The 19031-nt window shown below is 37.0% G+C and overlaps 2 protein-coding genes, 1 non-coding gene and 2 pseudogenes across 8 annotated transcripts; 2 read left to right on the top strand and 3 right to left on the bottom strand.

Moving 5' to 3' along the window:
- Positions 1-530: 530 nt before the first annotated feature.
- Positions 531-724, bottom strand: LOC147489222 (U2 spliceosomal RNA). The gene has a single exon (XR_015203461.1). It is a non-coding gene; the product is annotated as a U2 spliceosomal RNA (small nuclear RNA).
- Positions 725-1979: 1255 nt separating this feature from the next.
- Positions 1980-2129, bottom strand: LOC147489221 (U1 spliceosomal RNA; annotated as a pseudogene).
- A 250-nt stretch (positions 2130-2379) lies between these two features.
- LOC147489220 (mitochondrial pyruvate carrier 1-like) lies at positions 2380-5724 on the top strand. Of its 4 annotated transcripts, none has more exons than XM_086571737.1 (5): positions 2380-2540; positions 4204-4319; positions 4764-4818; positions 4916-5051; positions 5460-5724. In XM_086571737.1, exons 2-5 carry the CDS (start codon positions 4227-4229, stop codon positions 5497-5499), a joined length of 324 nt encoding a protein of 107 aa, XP_086427863.1. In that variant the 5' UTR covers positions 2380-2540; positions 4204-4226; the 3' UTR covers positions 5500-5724. The 4 variants fall into 4 exon arrangements, with proteins under 4 accessions (XP_086427863.1, XP_086427865.1, XP_086427866.1 ...); XM_086571739.1 differs by having other exon boundaries at positions 2401-2540; positions 4934-5051; XM_086571738.1 differs by lacking the exon at positions 2380-2540 and adding an exon at positions 2740-2899.
- Positions 5725-6098: 374 nt separating this feature from the next.
- On the top strand, positions 6099-9329 carry LOC147489219 (putative pentatricopeptide repeat-containing protein At2g01510 pseudogene; annotated as a pseudogene). The gene has a single exon (XR_015201576.1). The product of XR_015201576.1 is annotated as a putative pentatricopeptide repeat-containing protein At2g01510 pseudogene (transcript).
- A 606-nt stretch (positions 9330-9935) lies between these two features.
- On the bottom strand, positions 9936-17609 carry LOC147489218 (cell division protein FtsZ homolog 2-2, chloroplastic-like). 2 transcript variants are annotated; one of them, XM_086569931.1, is made up of 8 exons: positions 17387-17609; positions 16581-17301; positions 15356-15655; positions 14027-14117; positions 12968-13092; positions 11554-11646; positions 10355-10420; positions 9936-10272 (listed from the first exon to the last, which is right to left on the bottom strand). In XM_086569931.1, exons 2-8 carry the CDS (start codon positions 17187-17189, stop codon positions 10141-10143), a joined length of 1416 nt encoding a protein of 471 aa, XP_086426057.1. In that variant the 5' UTR covers positions 17190-17301; positions 17387-17609; the 3' UTR covers positions 9936-10140. The 2 variants fall into 2 exon arrangements, with proteins under 2 accessions (XP_086426057.1, XP_086426058.1); XM_086569932.1 differs by lacking the exon at positions 17387-17609 and having other exon boundaries at positions 16581-17330.
- Positions 17610-19031: the final 1422 nt, after the last annotated feature.

Raw genomic sequence — 19031 nt, 5'->3', positions numbered from 1 at the left:
AAATAAGCTCAAACAAAAATGTTTAACCTTGTTAAAAGTTATTTTGAATTTTGAAAAATCTAGATAGTTGGATAATGTTATAATTTTAATATGTATAGATATCTACAAATTTGTTGATTTTTTTCTACAAAAATCACTTTCTAATTCATTGTTTTTCATGGTGAAGTTTTTTTGGAGTTTTCAATATACCATGGTTTATACTATGCTCCAAATATGTCCAGCAAACTATAAAGATAACCACAACAAAATTTCAACTCATTTAATAGTGTTAACCATATCAAAAGATAATTTTAGATCATATTCATAAAATATTAGCGTTTAACTTATTTTGTAAAAGAATATAAAAAAACAAAATAACAAATCTATCCTCATATATTGATATATATGATCTACATATATCATACAACTTCAATAATTTTAACAAAAACTGATTCAACACATACAACTCTAATAATTTTCGATACATATATAGATTAACAAAAACTGATTGGACACATACAACTACAACTCCAATAATTTTCAATAGATTTGGAGGGTGAGCCAGGCCAATACAATAGTGAAACGCATAAGCAACTCTCGAAAGCCCCAATAGCAAGCTATTGTGGTAGACTTCCTCCTTTAAAAAATTAATTTAATATCGTGTGTGAATAGCCCACATATCAGATATTAAACTGATAAGAACAGATACTACACTTGATCTTAGCCAAAAGGCCGAGAAAAGTATGAGTTATTAGGTATCTCACTTCCCCTTTTATAGCATCCCACTCCTTCAAATGACTTTAGCTCCACAATGTGGGACTAAACTTTATCCGACTATCCCGAAGATATGCATGTTTAGTTATAGGCTTTATAGCTAGGTAGGAATGAATATCCTGAGAAGATTCAGATTCGTAGTTAGGAATGAAAGCACTTACATTCACACATACAAAAGCATTTATCGGATATTTAATTGTAACTGCATGTTTCATGTTGGATTTTAATGGATTTAAGATGATAACTGATAAGCCAAGTACTTTTAGTTGTATGTTGAGCTATATATGCATGTATAGTCACACATACAAAAACATTGATTAGATAGCCTAGTCACACATACAAAAACATTGATTAGATAGCCTGTCCAGGGTTCAACAAGCATATTACTTGTCAACCAAACACAACTATGTATGTAGATGTTTGGACATGTTCATTTTGGTAAAGATGCATTGCATTGTTTCCAATTCAAGAGAGTCTCAATGATTAGTTGATTGCCTCAGCATCTCCTTAAATATCAACCTCTCAAAATGGATTAACAAGATTAACCCACAGACTAGCTAGTTCCTAGCAGCTCCTCATATATCTGAACTTAGAACTTTTTGTCAAGGTAGGAGGTATATATTATCCTCCAAGTACTACACCATGTTCACTCTATCGGCTCTTTCTGTTCATTGTGCACCACTAAGTACTAATCATCAGTCCCATCTAGAGGGGTTTTAGTTAATCTCTGTAAGGTTAGGCTAATAATATTTCAAAATTGAAATTACCAAACAGCGCATTGTTAGAAATTTATACTGCGTCCACAAGATTCAAGACTGATTCCTACTAACATAGTGAAAGGCCGAACTAAAACCTGCCTCGCCTTTTGTATCAATTTTTTTTTTGATCAGTAAATGTATAACTTTGACATGACTTCAATGATTTCGAGTAACTGTTTCATCACTTTCATGATGGATTTAATAAGCCAAGTACAAATATTCCAGCGGGACTTCTTTTAGTGCGCCTTCGAAAAAGCAGTTCTCAAGCTGCAGCCAGATCATCGATGTTTAACCTTTAACTCACATAGCTTGATTCAGATATATATCTACTTCAAAGACACGCTTTAAATCATATTTGCAGCTAAAACGCGTTCCGTGTAAACAAATACTAAGATTAGCAACATCATTTTCGGCACGCACCTTAGACTGCCAGTTTAAGAAAAACAGAAAAATTTGAAAATCAGATTTGCAGGGGCCGCGCGAACGCGTACCAAATTATGACGTAGATTATCCCACTTGGAGATATCTTAGGCCAGCGCCCCTCCTGAGTGCAATGGAAGTCACTAACCTAGGCCATAGACCTTCCTGATCGCCCATTGACCCCGTCCAGGTAAGTATGTTTCTCAATATTTGGCACTACTTTTAGTACATCCACCTATACCTTACAAATATTACACCTCTTCTATGTGGGACTAAGTCACTAAGAGCCGAATAACATTCAAAGACACTCAGACTGGCATCACTTCAGTTGTTCAATCTGGCAGATCAAATCAACCAGTAATGTTCATTGATTAGTAAGGCGGTGTTCGGCATATATGGTCCATTAATAAAAAGAGAAATGATGGAAGTGGTGTCCCATATATGTCCCCTTTTAATTTTGGGACTTACCCTTGGGAGGTGCGTAAGTTTTGTGCTAACAAAACAAAAATTTTGGGCTTAATTAAACACAAGTTAAAAAATAAACAAGAAAAAGGAAAGGGGAAATAGTTGACGAGCAGCATCAGGGCTTTCATTATTAAAAATTTACAGGTATCAATTTGTTTCGAATAAATTTGTTTTATCTGATTGGGTTTCGTAGTGAGATGTGGCCAAACTGTCATAGTCAATTTCGTTTGATGAAAGCTTTTATTGGGGATTACTATATGATTACTAATGGCATTGTAGATAGAGTGTTCTCTCGTCCATTTCATTTTTTATTTACCACTGATGGTGATCCTTATACCTTATTATAATCATATTTTTTCTTATGGAAAATTGGGAGATAGAATCCAAAATATCTAGCATCTAGCATTTTTCGTTATGCTAGGCTTAAAGGTGGGGATGGGGCTTGTCGCCCCAACTAGGAAGACAAAGGTGAAGGTGATCATAAAAGGAAAGTGCTCATCCAGGTAAGTAACACTTGTTTCGGCAGTGCCTTAGAAGTTAGAAGAAGCTTGTCTGTATGGAAGTCGCCCATGCCGAGAAGGATACTAACAAAGGATAGATTATCTATGACAAGAAGTAACTCAAACTATCGAGAAAAGATAGTTGCTTGTTGAAGACTCAAGACTAAGCATATAATCTGATGTATAAGAGCTAAACATAAGAATGAAATGTGCTGTTTCATTTCATTACTAATTTCCAATAGGCATCTCTCATCTTAAATATGGAAGTTGGGATGTTGTGAGGGTGAGGAGCATTGATAATGAGTTGCATCAAATCTGCTGTTCCACGTCGAGTCCCATAAGGGTGGTTGGACTGGGATAGCATCTCAAGGGGTGCATATCTTGTCCACATGCTAGAGATCTACACTTCATACACCTCTAAGAAAAGCATAGGCCTTCTATATGCCCCAGATCTTAGGGTTCCGCCAGCCTTGGGGGGCAACTTGTTTTACCTCGACCAATGCCTTGAAAACTATGCACCTGGTTGAAAGGATGACCTGTTCTCGACTGACTAGTTCTATACTGCTGGGAGAGCGAAAGTTTTAGCTCTAGAGATTGATTGCCTTCCTCATATTATGCGGATTGTGGTTTGTAAAAAACCTACAAAGAAATTCATGGAGATTAGTGAGATCATATTCTTATCGGTTAACAGTCTCTTGCTCTTCTGCTCCGAAGTCATAAGGAGTTGAATCATGTTTCTTTTAAAGTTTAATGTTCTAATATGGGATTCTATTATGTTATGATACTGGGACAGTATATTGTGTTTCTATCGGTGTTTGTCTTTTGTTTAGTACAATTTAGGTTAGCTCATTCTACTTTTGATAATAGATCCTTCTTAAACAATAACACAAAAAAAATATTGAAGTACTATACATGACCTATTCAGTAAAAAGTGGCTAGTACAAAATGATTTTAAACATTTCTGTAGATTTTCGTAATCCTTCATTAATTGACTGATCAAACTTGAGCGGGAAAAATAAGCAATAAAATCAGTAGAACTCCAGATCCTACCTGTGTTGGGGTTTAAGAGATGAAAACAAATTGTGGTCAATTATTCACCCACTTATTTATAAAAGAAATAAGCGGTAAGATTGTTTCTTGCTTGAGATGAATCATGGGATGCCCCCTTGCTCTAACTACTAAGTGAACTATGTTCAAATGTTTAACGAAATTGGAGCTTGACTTATCATCCTGCAATCTATTTCTGTAGTTCTCTGAGTCATTTGTTTCAACTCTGAATTGTGACTTTGTAACAAATGATCCCACAGGTTCATCAAGGAATCAGTTATAAATGGCAGCACTCCGTGCATTCTGGAACAGTCCTATGGGTCCCAAGATAACTCACTTTTGGGGTCCTGTTGCCAATTGGGGATTCGTTGCTGCTGTATGTTCTGCCCCTTTTTCTTGATTGTTAGTGTATACTACTTTCCATTGATGGTTTGAGATTGAAAAACTGACAAGCTGGTTCCGTTTCTATGGGGTGTGAGTCTGTGAGACCTACCCTATGAAAATCATAAGGTAACTGTGAGGGGAAACAACTCCTGTAATCACCCCATTGATGAAGTTTGGAGTGGAAGATTAGGCTGTGATGGATGCCAGTTATTTGGATTTAACCACAAGGAATCTTTTGTGCGTTTAGGGCAGTCAGATGGTTTTCTCATTCTGACATGCTTGTTATTAATACACACTATTGTGTGAATCATACATGCAATACCTTCTCACTTATCGTCCATCCATTTCAATATGGTTCTTTCGAGGCTTATTACTTCTGTTTTTAGGTTGCACCACTTAACCCAATCATGAATTTTGTGACTTGTGACTTTGACAGGGATTGCTGGACATGCAGAAACCCCCCGAACTGATATCGGGAAATATGACAGCAGGTTAGGACTTGTATGCGTTTATAAATTATGAACTTCAAATAGAGGTTGTTTTATATCAATACATTTTAATATGCTAGTTTGATATCTTTTGCTGCAGCAATGTGTGTATATTCAGGCTTATTCATGAGATTTGCATGGATGGTAGAGCCACGCAACTATCTGCTTCTAGCATGTCATGCCTCGAATGAGACAGTGCAGCTTTATCAGCTCTCTCGTTGGGCAAAGGCCAAAGGGTAAGTGATCAAGGATGCTTATATGCTTATTTGTAGAAACTAGGTTTAACTAGTTTAAACTTTATAACTTTTAATTGGGTTTCTATGCTTGTTCATAAACAAAATAGAAAAGAAAAGACTTACAGGCTACCTAATAAGAAAAGATGGTGTTTCCCCTCATCAATTGGGATTGTCTTATAAACCAATTACTACGTAATGGGCACTAGTGATGGGAAGTACTAGTTGTCTGGTTGGGTACTTTATTATGAGTGAGTTTTTCTTTCTTTTTTTGCTGCCTTCGTTCGAATATATTTTCTGGACCATGTTTTGCTCTCCTATATAAAATGCATGTACACAAACTTCAAATGTACTGGACAAAACTATTATTGGAATGACAGATCCCTTATTCTCTTTGTTTTCTTATGCCAGTTATTTGGAGCGGAAAACTGAGGAAGCTAATCCACAATAAGTTCGAGATTTAGTTCCTGTTTTTGGCACCATCTGAACTTGAACAAATTTGCGTGCTGCTCGTCATCTTTTTGTCTATAAGAGAGCCTGTGAGAAAATCACCCATTAATTTTTAGCTCATCTTGTTCTCAGTAACTTTTAAAATATGTAGAGACGGTCACCAGTTACGAATGAATTATTGCAAACCGATGTTTTACCAATCAATAACAGTGAAATGCCGCGGTCAGTCTTTGCGATTGCTTGGTATCGAAGTACTCACACAGTTAATACGCTGTCACAAAATTACAATAATCATCCCTACAGCTAAATTTTAAAGGGTTAACGAGTATTACCCCACTAGATAGATAGATGGGAAATTAGGGTCTTCTCTAAATATACAAAAAAAATCAAATTGGGTTGACCGGTATTTTTTTTTTTTTTGTGTTGGGGAAAATTATAATTGGCTCATCTAACTAGTAGAATATTACAGAATTATCTAAATTCATCTAATATATAATAGAAAATACTGATCTCGAGGTATTCTATTGTTAAGTGGTGGTTCGGATTAATTTGTGACTGAGATTGCGTAATTAAATGAAATAAAATATATATAAAAAAAAAAAAAAATTAAATGAAATAAAACGAGTGACTGAAATTCTGAATGACATGCTATTAATAAGGGACTCTGTCGCCTTGGCGCAAGTAATTCAAACCTACGCAAAAACGAAACAACTTGTGAAAGGCAAACAACTCCACGCCCACTTAATCCGCATTAATTACCAGCCATGCATATTCGTTTCAAACCACCTTCTCAACATGTACTCAAAATGTCGAAAACTCAACTACGCACTCACCTTGTTCGACAAAATGCCTCAACGAAACATAGTTTCTTGGACTGCTATGATTTCTGGCTTCTCTCAAAATGGCCAGTTTTTACAAGCTGTGAAAACCTTTTCTTCAATGAGACTTGCTGGAGAAAACCCGACCCAGTTTGCGTTTTCTAGTGCTATACAAGCTTCGACGTCTTTGGGGGTGGTTGAGTTTGGGAAAGAGTTGCATTGTCTTAGTGTGAAGTTGGGTTTTAATTTTGAGCTGTTTGTTGGTAGTAATCTAGCTGATATGTATTCTAAATGTGGTTATTTGGTTGATGCTTGTCGGGTTTTTGATGAGATGCCGTGTAAGGATGAGGTTTCATGGACGACGATGATTGATGGGTATACGAAGAATGGGAATTTTGAGGAAGCTTCATTAGCTTTTAAAAAGATGGTTTATGAAGAGGTGAATGTTGATCATCATGTGTTTTGTAGTACTTTGGGTGCTTGTGCTGGTTTAAAGGCTTCATCATTAGGAAAAAGTCTTCATTCATTTATAGTGAAATTGGGTTTTGAATTAGAGATTTTTGTTGGCAATGCTCTCACTAATATGTACTCGAAAGTTGGAGATTTGGAGAGTGCGTCACGTGTGCTTGAGACTAACTCTGAATGTAGGAATGTGGTGTCTTGTACTTCCTTAATTGATGGATATGTTGAGAAAGATCAAATTGATAAAGCTTTGAGTGTGTTTCTTGAGTTGAAGAGGCAGGGAATCGAACCTAATGAGTTTACTTTCTCTACTTTGATCAAGGCGTGTGCTAACCAAGCTGCACTTGAACAAGGGGCTCAACTTCATGCCCAAGTGATAAAAAGTCATCTTGAGAAGGATCCTTTTGTTTCTTCTGTCTTGGTCGACATGTATGGAAAGTGTGGACTGATAGATTCTTCGGTCCAAGTATTTGATAGGGTTAAGGATCCTACTGGGATTGCTTGGAATTCTTTGGTGGGCGTGTTTGCACAACATGGTCTGGGCAGAGACGCTGTAAGGATTTTTGAACAGATGACTTGTAAAGGAGTGAAACCTAACGAAATCACATTTGTCAATATTCTGAGAGGTTGTAGCCACAATGGATTGGTAGAGGAAGGTTTAGAGTACTTCAATTCTATGGGAAAGGTTTATGGTGTAGCACCTAGACCAGAACATTACTCTTGTGTTATAGATTTGCTTGGTCGAGCTGGAAGATTAGATCAAGCTGAAGAGTTTATAAATAAAATGCCATATGAGCCAAATGCTTTTGGGTGGTGCTCTTATCTTGGTGCTTGCAGAACATATGGTGATAAAGAGAGAGGTGAGCTTGCTGCAGAAAAACTGATGGCGCTAGAACCTGAGAATAGTGGGACACATGTCTTGCTTTCAAACATCTATGCCTCAGCAGGGCAATGGGAAGGTGTAAGAAGTATGAGAAAGATGATGAGGGATGGCAAAGTCACGAAACTTCCTGGTTATAGTTGGGTCGATGTTGGTAACAAGACCCATGCTTTTGGAGCTGAGGACTATTCTCATCCACAAATAAGAGAAATCTATGAGAAGCTGGAGAATCTCTTAGATCAGATTAGGAAAGCTGGATATGTTCCGCAAACAGAATCCATTCCATTTGACATGGAGGAGGCTCAGAAAGAGAGAGCTCTCCATCATCACAGTGAGAAAATAGCTATTGCATTTGCATTGATAAGTATGCCAGCTGGGAAGCCTATTATTGTGAAGAAAAATTTGAGAGTGTGTGCGGATTGTCATTCTGCCATTAAGCTTATTTCTAAGGTTGTTGGGAGAAAGATAATTGTCAGGGACAACAGTAGATTCCATCATTTTGGAGATGGACTGTGTTCCTGTGGAGACTTCTGGTAGGATATTGAGAGTTTGAAGTGTGCAACAGTCGAAGCGGAGTTTATTTTGACTAGCTTGGGCATCATCCTCATAACCGTCTAATTGGCATTGGTAATTCACAGGACTTATAGCTGAGGGAGTTCAGGAGTGAGGTGATGTTATCAGCACCGTGAGGAGTGTACTTCTCCAGAATTGGAATAGCGTAACTTTCATTGAGATCATATTCTGACTAAGTTAACTGGTTCAGCATCATCCTCACATGGTAAGTAGTTGGCATTCAGTATATCAGAGATCATGCCTTCATTCCTTGGTGGGATAAGAAGGTGGTCTGTAGGGAAGAGTGTCAACTGTTCCAACACAGGTGTGGGATGGAGCGAGCTTCTCAAGCACCTTCAAAGCTTAACTTCGATCGTGTAATGAATCCAATATATCACCATTGGAGAGCATGCCAAGAGATGGATTGTCATTCTGCCATTAAGTTTATTTCAAAGGTTGTTGGGAGAAAGATAATTGTCAGGGACAACAGATTTCATCATTTTGGAAATGGACTGTGTTCCTGTGCAGATTTCTGGTAGGATGTTGAGAACTTGAAGTCTATTTTGACGAGCTTGAGCATCCTCCTCACAATCAACTACTTTGGTATAGGTATTTCACAGGGCTTATATTTCAGTAACCATGTGGTTGTGTGGTTGGTGTGAAGGATTTGAGGAGTGAGGTGATGTTATCAGCACCATGAGGAGGGAGTTTCTCCAGCATTTCACAAGCTTAAATTATCATGTCATGCTCTGATGAGGTTAACTGGCTGAGCATCATCCTCACAAGGTAAATTATTGGCATTCAATATGTCAGAAGACTTGCCTTCACCTTGGTGGGATAAGAAGGGGGGTGTGTGGGGAGGACTATCAAGTATCAACGTTTCCCACATGCGTATGTGATAATGTTATCGGCCTGATGAGGAGCTTGCTTCTCGAGCATCATGGCCTATTAAAAAAGGTATCATTTTTATGTAGAGAAAAAATTTTACATCAGCTGACTTGCATGGTCCAAAGTGCAATTCAGTTGACTTTTGTTGGCTAGGAATTTTGTAGATATATAATTGATGTACTAATATATTAATTTAGTTATTTCATATAATGGTTTCAAATTATACATTTATATGTCGCATTCCAACTGTGGAAAATGTCTTGCTGGAAAATCTTTGATTTCTGAGGCTGTTGGCTTGGTTTTAACAAGACGCAAGACTTTAAAGGAGCAAATCGTATTCAATCCAAAGACCAATTCCAGAGTTTGTCCATTTATCCATTTCTATTTTCGAAAGAAACTCTCGTAGATAACAAAGAATGCCTCCCAAGTCTTGTTAATGAAAGTAAGGCCAGTTAAGTCAATAACAAGATTGTTCGCGTTATAGTCTCACTTCATTCGCCCATATGCAGTGTCGATTCCATTTGCTATTGTCAAAGTTAATACTTGTGGGAACTAACCAACTATTCCACAAATTGGAATGGAATTGGATGTTCGTTACACAAGTACTGCAGTGATGCCTGACTGGTTGTCAATGATTATGACTTTTGACACATCAGTAGGTCCAAATTGTAGATCAAATAAGTGGGTCGGTCTAGCATTACTGGTTGTGTTGTGTTGGCAAAGAAACCTAACACAAACTCTCTAACTGCGTGTCTGGTGGGTTCAAATAAGCTGGACCAAATTGAAAACTAGAAATACACACGAAACAACAAAAACAAGAAGAAGAAAACGCACAAATCAAATCCAATCTACATTTTATTCGAAAACTGATAGGATATAGGGAATCTTAACAGACAGGAATACCTATTGCTGAGTTTTTCTAGCTAGAATGTGGAAAGACACGAAAACTATATTACTTTAGATGTTACTCTAAATCTCTCAAAGGATATCAGGCTGACGGAAAAGGCACAAAAACCAAAGTTATATTACAAATAAATTTATGTCAAGCTCTAGGAAAGCGTGATCGCCCTTTCTTCTTAAGGAACTCTGGGATCTCCACAGATCCACCCTCGGTAAAAGAAGAAGACGGGCGTCTGTTGATTCCTAGGTGATCTCCATGTGCTAACTGGCTTGCCTGCATTGCAAGCAGAAACTCAGATACTTGTGAACAGGGAACTAAGATGTAATAAAGAAGATAAATGGAGGGAAAAGAAAACCTGGAGTGGCCTCCCATCAGTTTCATCTTGGCGTTTGAATCCAGTAGCAATTAGAGTTATGCTGACCTGAATTGAAGACAATGGAGGATAAGCTCTACCTGGCTTAGAACTCTTACAAGCCTATTAAAAAAGGCACAACTGATTGCGTCAATACTAGTGACAGAAAGAATTATCCTAGAATGGGAAAACAAAACTCTCTTTAGAGAGCATTAGCAGCTTCCACCATATGGTGCAACACAGCCTTTAAAGGCAGACATACAATTCATGCAACCTATAGTTGCCAAGTCATAGAGGAAATACATGTTGCACCGGCTAAAACAAGGCTGTCCAGCTCATTGTAGATAAAGAGAACCTTTAACTTACATAACCTTGTTCAGAACACCAACACAAAATATTCAACCCTAAAACCTAGGAACAACTCCCCAAACAGCTTGGGAGCACGTCTCTACATGAAATGTGATTTTCCTTTTTATCAGGTAGGACCGGTCCAGAGAAACCCATCTGACACCTGTTCTTGGTACTTCAGTTCTACATACGGGCTGGTCAACGAACCAAGCTACTCAGGCTCAACAACGCCCAACTCCTTTTTGGCTCGCTTAACTCGTGCCATAGGGCGCCCCAAACTCATGAGCAAGCCCCCCATTGTCGCAGTCAAGATGACTCATTATTAGTGTAGTATGAGCCTGAACATATTGAAGCTCGACTTGCTCGCGTTATATGCATCTCCAAGCATCATCCACTAATTAAACATCCTTATTTTGTAGCTCACAATCTTTTGTTATATACCATGCCGAGATTCATATTACCTATTAAACCAAAAATGCTTCGACCAGTTCGAAGTTCTATTCTTGGCAAAATGAATGATTGCATCACAAGTATTTTTGATGTCGTGTTGATTTTTCAGCTCAGCAGGGTGTAAGTTATAATGTTGTGGTCAGAAGTAAAGCCCTATGTGCAGTTAAAAGCGCAAGCAGTAAACTAGGAGCTGGAGATGAGTCTAGGGGCTACACTCTCCACTCTCTCACCCACACACTCCACTCTAAAGTATATTTTTAAGACATCTCTCCCAGCAAATATGTACTTCAAGATTGACACAGTGAATTCAAGCTTAGCTCACCAAAAGAGACAAAAGAAAGAAACAAAAAACAACACTTAATAAGAACAAGTATGAGGATGCTATTTCTTACTACACAACTTACTTGACCACTGATTGATGGATCCACCACTGCTCCAAATATTAAGTTTGCACTTGGATCCACAAGGTCATATATCACCTCGGCTGCAGCATTTACCTGGAAGAAATCCAATATGAATGAGTATATGAGTAATAACTTGGGAGAGATAACAAAGAAAGATAAAAGGATTGGACAAAAAAATCATAATCTTAGTAACCTTTAGAAAACTACACCAGCGGAGGGAAAGTCTAACCACCATGTGAGAAAATGTACAGTAGCAGTCCAGATCATTATTATTGGCATGTAATATTTTTTATAGTTTTTTTTTTTATCACTATTATTTTTATGGCACTATAATAATTTGTGATTGAAAGAGTTTGCTGAAAGTAAGAGATTCAGTAGTTCAAATTTTATTAAGGAGAAAGGAGCATCTAATTATTTCTGCTTTCAAATTCCAAGTTTCCAAAAATAGTATGAGAAATAAAGGAAAATTGTTGTGAGAATGTGTGATGTTGTTCAGAAATTTCTACAAGGGAAGTTTTTATTGCAGAGCAACATATACACTTACGATATGTCAATATCCCAGTAAAAAGAAAGTGACGCATGGTATTAATAGCATATATCTTAAAAGTTCTCGTTCTCGATCTTTCCTAATCTTAGTTTTTGAGCTACACAGAGAAATAAAATATATCCACCAATTAGCAAAAAATTCCAAGCATTTTCCCATAGGTCATTCCTGTATGTCATGTTCCGTATCATATCTCATGAAGCAAAAATATTAACTTTCAAAAAATATGTTGGCAAGGCTTCTTCCCTTGAATATTTATAAAACAAAAACATATTAGGAGAAGAGCGGATAGTTCATTACTAGTACCCCCTCCTCACAAGGAAGAATCTTATTATCCTCTTCCTCAGTCACTACTTTTGACGCTTTAAAGGAGCTAGGACTATAGTACAACCACATCAGTCTTCTCATGCATTACTCAGAAAGAATTGATGAATTAGATACCAAACTACAGTGAAACGGAAGAGTCCCATACAGATATCACAGACAAGAAAATCTTCAGATAAAAACTGCCAAATGGTGGGATATGATAGAAACTCAATATAAAAAAGTAGAAATTGCAGGGCTTTTTGAACGCAATCTTTCTGTAAAGGATGGGGTAAGTGCTGCTAAAGCATATGTTCCAAAGCTATTATGCATGCTCACTACGCAAATTCAAAGAGAGCTCTCAACATGGTCAAACAAGGCTGTAGCTAACCTATTTTGCATGTTTCTGAAAGCATAATTAATTTAACAAAGAGTATAGGCTGTATAGCACATAAAAGGAGAACACTCATAAATGGTCGTAAAACAGCATGAACAGTGTACATCTCCATACGAAAAAAACAATTTGCTCCGTAAAGAACAGACGAGGCAAGAAACCACATTACATACCTCAAACAAAGTTAAATCACTTCCACCAGTGATGTTCCACACTATTCCAGTGGCCCGTTCAATACCAATGTCCAGTAAAGGTGATTGGATGGCATTTAGCGCAGCATCTCTCGCCCTGGTCTTGCCTGTAAAGAAACAAGGATGGCTAAAATATAAATATAAATACAAAAACAAAATATCAATCTCAGGATTTTGTTGCCTTGCTTCTAATCAATAGGTTGAAACTTAATCTATTACACAGTTAATTAGCTGAAACAATCTCGATATCTAAACCCACCTAGTTAGAGCGTTCACAATCCATCATTAGGGTTTAGGAGTTTAGGACCATTATAACTCAAATGATTTTCCTCTAAAGAACTTGAACAAAACATATAAAAGATAATCTAAGGTAGAAAAGTTCATCACGAAAATATAGGAGGCTTATCAATCAGCCTTCACAAGATTATGATTGGCATTCGCAACAAATTAAATTTTTTTTTAAAAAAAAATGGACCCAGCGCAGCGCTTCTTTTTTGTAAATTGTAATTCTATGAGAACGTATATAAACAACAGATGTGAGCAGAGACTTAATGCTGAAGGCCATAATACAGGGGTCCTGCCAAGAAAACATGTCCAGTGGCCTACTGGTCGAGACTTGGGAGGGTGGACCCAAGGTCTAGGTTTCCCACCTTCACGGGGAGGAATAGGGGATCTCAGGGGAATTAGGAAAAAAAAATACACTCCTACATTAAACAGATTACCCTGTGATGGCAACCGACCTAACAGTTATGTAACATGACAGTTCATAATCTCAAAAAGATTTGTGTCCAATACATATCATCGGACACACAGACACATTAAGCATACAATTTCAAATTGAAGTTTCTTTTAAACCCTAAAAGACTACGATCACAACCTATTAACATAGTCACAGCTCCATAATATGCCCCACTTGCATAGTGATTTATTTGTAAGGAGGTCCTTTGTACTGAAAGGCTAGATTTAAAACCTTATCTCTCAATTGATGAATACTTACTATCTAGTATCTACAACTAATCTTGAGAGTAGGATCGAAATAACCTGTTGCAGTTCCTATCCCCATTAAAGATGATCCTGCATTTGCCATAATAGCTCGCACATCAGCAAAATCAACATTAACCAGACCAGGAACCTGCAATTGATTAAGCCACCACAATCAGAAAAAAGAAAAGAGAGGAGAACACTAACACTGCAAAACAATATAAACATATACACTCCAGTTTGTTCATATACTTATATAAAGACAAAGGACATCAACAGGCATCCATTTGTACAGCTGTAAGGACATGGATGTACTGTTCTGATCTTTCTTGTAATTTCGCTTGAATAGACAAAAACCAAAGTAATAAAGGAAACCCAACTCACAGACAGGGCTGGCTCACCCTATAGGCAGGTGAGCCAGCTGGTGGGGGACTCATATTTTGTAGCCCAGTGTTCCTTCTTATGTCTGTTTTTCAAATTAAACCCAATGAGTTTTTTCTGTGATTCTGTTTTCAATGTTCACATTTTCTTATAATAATTATTTACTCGTAGATGTCATGTTGTTGGTCCAAACAGGAATCATGGACCATCTTACCAAAAAAATAAAAACCTCATAGATATAGAGAAATCTTTACTTTCACAGATAAAACTCATATTATAAAGGCCTTCTATGGGAATTCGCCTAGGGCCTCAAGTTTTCTTGAGCCGCCCCTGCTCACAGAATGCCCCCTCTTTCCTCTACACTATGCCTAAGGTCGAACAATTTTTTTGATGACCATTAACATAAGTATGGAAAAAAAAAATGATAGACATAGCCATATAGGTTGCATTTATCACATGCTTTCTATATGTTCATGCACAACAGCACAAGAGAAATAGCATAAAGGCGCAAGACATTAATTATCTTTAATCTTATCTATGTGAACACTGGAGAAGGTGGGGTTTGTTATCAAACTTATCTGAAAGAAAATTAGAGTGGTAGATGGAGAGGATCTACATAAATTTGATGGCCAATGAGCCTTCAGCTGAGTACATGTGCATGAACTTCAAATCAAATTGTGGTGTACTGGCCAAAAAAGTAATATACATTGAGGTGGTTCAGCTCCAAAAATCTTGTTTGCATACTACTCAGCAATGAGCAGTAACAACAGATGCAGGTGTATGTTGCACTGCAGTATACCCCACTTTGTTTTCCTTACAGTTAATTTCTATTTTTCTTTCATTTCTCAAAAAAAGAAATGTACTAACTAATTATCGAATTGCTTAAATAATGAAACTATATTAATTTGAATTGAATGATCTCTCAGCCAATAATTTTTCGATTAAATACCTAAAAATACGAAATAGAACTGGGAATCTCACTACAAGACATTGTGGGTGATTTTTTACCGTAATTATATCGGAGATACCACGAACACCTTGTCGAAGTATATCATCAGCCAAGTTAAAAGCATCAGTTACAGGGGTAGACTGGGAAACTGCTGTCAACAACTTGTCATTTGGAATGACAATTAGTGTGTCAACATTCTCTCTTAAAGCCGCAATACCTTCCTGTGCTTGAACTGCCCTTCTACGCCCCTCGAAAGAGAACGGGGTTGTGACGATACCAACAGTCAAGATACCCATTGCCTTTGCAACTCCGACAATTATTGGGGCCCCACCAGTGCCAGTTCCTCCGCCCATTCCAGCCTGCATATATGAGATAGTTTGGGGGAAATAAATATGGAAGTTGAAACAATATATGACATACAGTCGCAAGTTGTTCCTAGTTTACCCATAAATGCATTAAAAAAAACAGAAACATGTGAAAATTCTCCCTTACCAGAGATAATATTCTGGTGAGAGTTGATGTAAACTCCTAGATATGACCATTTCAATAGTTTGGTTTTATTATCGTAAGGATGAGGAGATCAAGGAGCATGTTGCCCACAAAACAACAACTGGATATAGGTGTGATTTGGGTGTGCCATGGGATCAATACATTTGAGTCATATTCAAGGTGAATTTTTAAGAAAGCAATCAGGCCAGCTATGATTGATGAGGTAAAATATTGGGAAATGAAGAAAGAACATTTTCATAGATTAGTAAAGCAGTATTTCAATATTGGGATATTGAGACAAATGAGAGGGAGGATTAGAAATAAATTTTACAAATGAGTATTAATGATATAGTATATGACCATGTCAATCTAAACATCTATATGTTATACCTAGAGTGTCTCAAGTTTATCTCATAATGTATATCAGTATAAGCACCCAACAGTGTTCCACTGTTCCCACATAAGGAAACAGGACAGCGACTTACTAATCAGATGGTTTATTGCAAAGTATAATAGATTTTCCATCAACCTACAAGTAAGTACTTGGAAATAAAAGAAAAAATACAAATCAAAGCAAAATGAAAAAAAAAAAAACAAAATCTAACAGTTCAGGTAGTACGAACTGAGGACAGATTTGAGAAACACGGAAATCCAACATAACCAAGCTGCTAACTAATACAATTGCTGTAAGACAGAGGAGCATGCATATAAAATGTGGCGAGGTTATCTCAGCTGAATTTAAAATAAGTCCCTATAAAGATTTTCTGTATTTAAAATAATGGTGGCTGAACTTACTGTGACGAAAACCATGTCAGCACCATCAACTGCTTCCTCAATAGATTCTCTGCTTTCCTTGGCAGCATTCATGCCAATATCTGGGTTTCCACCAGCACCAAGCCCCCTAGTTAGCTCGGACCCGATTTGCAATCGGTTTTCTGAATATACAGGTGACATCCTCAAGGCTTGAACATCCGTATTAACTATCCAGAACTCGACGCCCTTCATGGAACTTTCAATCATTCTATTTACAGCATTGGAACCTCCACCCCCAATCCCAACCACTTTAATTTTGGCTTCGTTATAACTGTTGGAACTGGATGGGTCTTTTAAGTTGTCAGTGACAATGCTGGCTGAGCTCTCCTTTCTCAGACCAGTAATACTGTCATTCACCTCGCTTCCTCTAAGCATCGAGACTTCGGGATGTAGATTCAAGAAAGAGTCTTTACTAGTGTGATATTGTTTAACATTGTGCGAACCACCGGCCATACATCTAAACTGACGAAAAACACCATTCCTCTCGTCAAACATCTTCACTGAACTAACACCACCCATACGATTATCCATTGAAACTCTCCCTCCAAGAACAGTTAACACCCCCACCGAACTGTGCGGTGTAGTAGCCATCACTCAAAAACACAAGTCCAATAATAATAAGTCGAAAACAAAATAAACAAACTCAGAAATCAATACGCCGAAATATCTTAAGTTTCATTATATAACTTCCAAATTCCAATACCTGTCCATTAACACAAACAAAGAATCAAATCCGAGCAACACAAGTTATTATTTCAGTAAGTTGAAAGTAAAGGAATAAATAGTACCTCGCTGAACATTATTATTTCGGAAAGCATTTACAAAAAACAAAAAAAAAAGAAGAAAAAGAAAGAAAGGGTGGGCATTCGTTTGTTGTTTTGTGTAAAATATTACTAATGATGGTGAAATGGAAATAAATAAATAAAGGTGTGGGGCTGCCTCTTTCACTCTCACTCTCACACAAAAGAGAAGAAGACGAGAGAAACAAATATATCATTTACGATATGTTTCAAAATATCATTTATGTTACTACGATATATATCCATTCTACCAATTTCGAGGTTTTTTTTAATAGGATGAAGAAAACTCGTGGTGAATGCTTGACGAGATAATTCCATTTAGTAGTTAGGGCACCCGAATCCGACCCGATTACGGAATATATCGGGTTCGGATCGATTTTAATATCCGCTTATGTATTCGGATATGTCGGGTTCAGGTTCGGATATAATATTTGGTTTTTTTTTTTTAAATTTTAGTATTATCCGATCGGGTCGTTCGGATTCGGATATTGTGAAACTATTCGGATTCGGATATAGCCATATCCGACCCGATCCCTGCCCTATTAGTAGTGCCATTACAGAGGCCCACTCTGTCTTAAAAAAAAAAAATTACAGAGGCCCACAATAGAAAGAGAGAATGGATAAAAAAAAAAGGTACGGTCTCTTTATATTTTTTAGAAAAAGAGAATGGATAAGAAAAAAAAAAGCTTTTTACGGAGATCTTTAACTCTTTTTTTGAGAAAAACTAGTGTGCGTAATGAGAGAGAAAAAGATATTGAATCTGGGCCACTCATACACACAAGTTGAGGGTGTATTTCATGGCAAGGTATTGAATCTATGTCCTCTTAGACCTGTGCACCCATACACCCTGCGCACACTAGATGCCCTCATTTTTTTTACTGGTGGGGCCCATAGAATAAATTAAAATAACAACCAACCCTTATTAGAAATTTGGGATACGGCACAAATTCGGTACGGAAATAATTCGAAAATTATTCGGTGATTAAAAAAAATGGTACGGTCAAATATTCGCAATATGGCAATTATGCGGTATTTAATTAAAACGCGTTTTAAACGTTTGGTTGCAAAAATTCGAAAGTCAAAAATTCGTGATATTATGTTAGTAAATATTAATAATAGTTGTTATTCTTTACAACATAACAAACATATCTAAACCATTCCATGACAGATCAAATATGCTATTTGTATTATGAATCGTACTTCTCGATATATAAATAAATAAATATCTCCCTTTACCAAAATAAAAAGATAGGGGGACTACCGGCCTGCATTGGCAGTCTCGAAACCTTTGAGTTTTATCCTCAAGTCGTTACCAACGAAAACGACATTAGAAACATCATCCAAATTACCATGTAGAACCTTGTTTCGATTTAGATAAAAGATTAAGCTTAACAGGTCGCTGAAATTGCAAAATATATAAAAATTCATAAATATAGAGCAGTGTTTACTAGAATAAAAGACATGATGAAAGGAATACAAAATGTAAAACAAAACAAATACTAACTTACATGAGGAGTCTTCTGTAAAACCGAGTGATGCCAACCAGCTTTTTGTTAGCCACAATATAACTATACAGATTACTTTCGCATTACATTGACTTTGGAACATAAAAATATATTACATGCATGTAAGT

The sequence above is a fragment of the Coptis chinensis genome, chromosome 7 (assembly GCF_015680905.1).
Source record: "Coptis chinensis isolate HL-2020 chromosome 7, ASM1568090v1, whole genome shotgun sequence".
NCBI lineage: Eukaryota > Viridiplantae > Streptophyta > Magnoliopsida > Ranunculales > Ranunculaceae > Coptis > Coptis chinensis.
This window is presented reverse-complemented; position numbering and strand designations above follow the sequence as displayed.

Bases quoted from the DNA above. Each gene is read 5' to 3' on its own strand.
- LOC147489220 (XM_086571737.1), top strand. From the start codon at position 4,227: ATGGCAGCACTCCGTGCATTCTGGAACAGTCCTATGGGTCCCAAGATA. The intron at 4,819-4,915 runs GTTAGGACTTGT...CTTTTGCTGCAG, and splicing joins ATCGGGAAATATGACAGCAG to CAATGTGTGTATATTCAGGC. The intron at 5,052-5,459 runs GTAAGTGATCAA...TTCTTATGCCAG, and splicing joins CGTTGGGCAAAGGCCAAAGG to TTATTTGGAGCGGAAAACTG.
- LOC147489218 (XM_086569931.1), bottom strand. From the start codon at position 17,189: ATGGCTACTACACCGCACAGTTCGGTGGGGGTGTTAACTGTTCTTGGA. The intron at 11,647-12,967 runs GTATGTAATGTG...GATTTCTTCCAG, and splicing joins GTGATTTAACTTTGTTTGAG to GTAAATGCTGCAGCCGAGGT. The intron at 10,273-10,354 runs GTTTTCTTTTCC...CTTGCAATGCAG, and splicing joins CTGATGGGAGGCCACTCCAG to GCAAGCCAGTTAGCACATGG.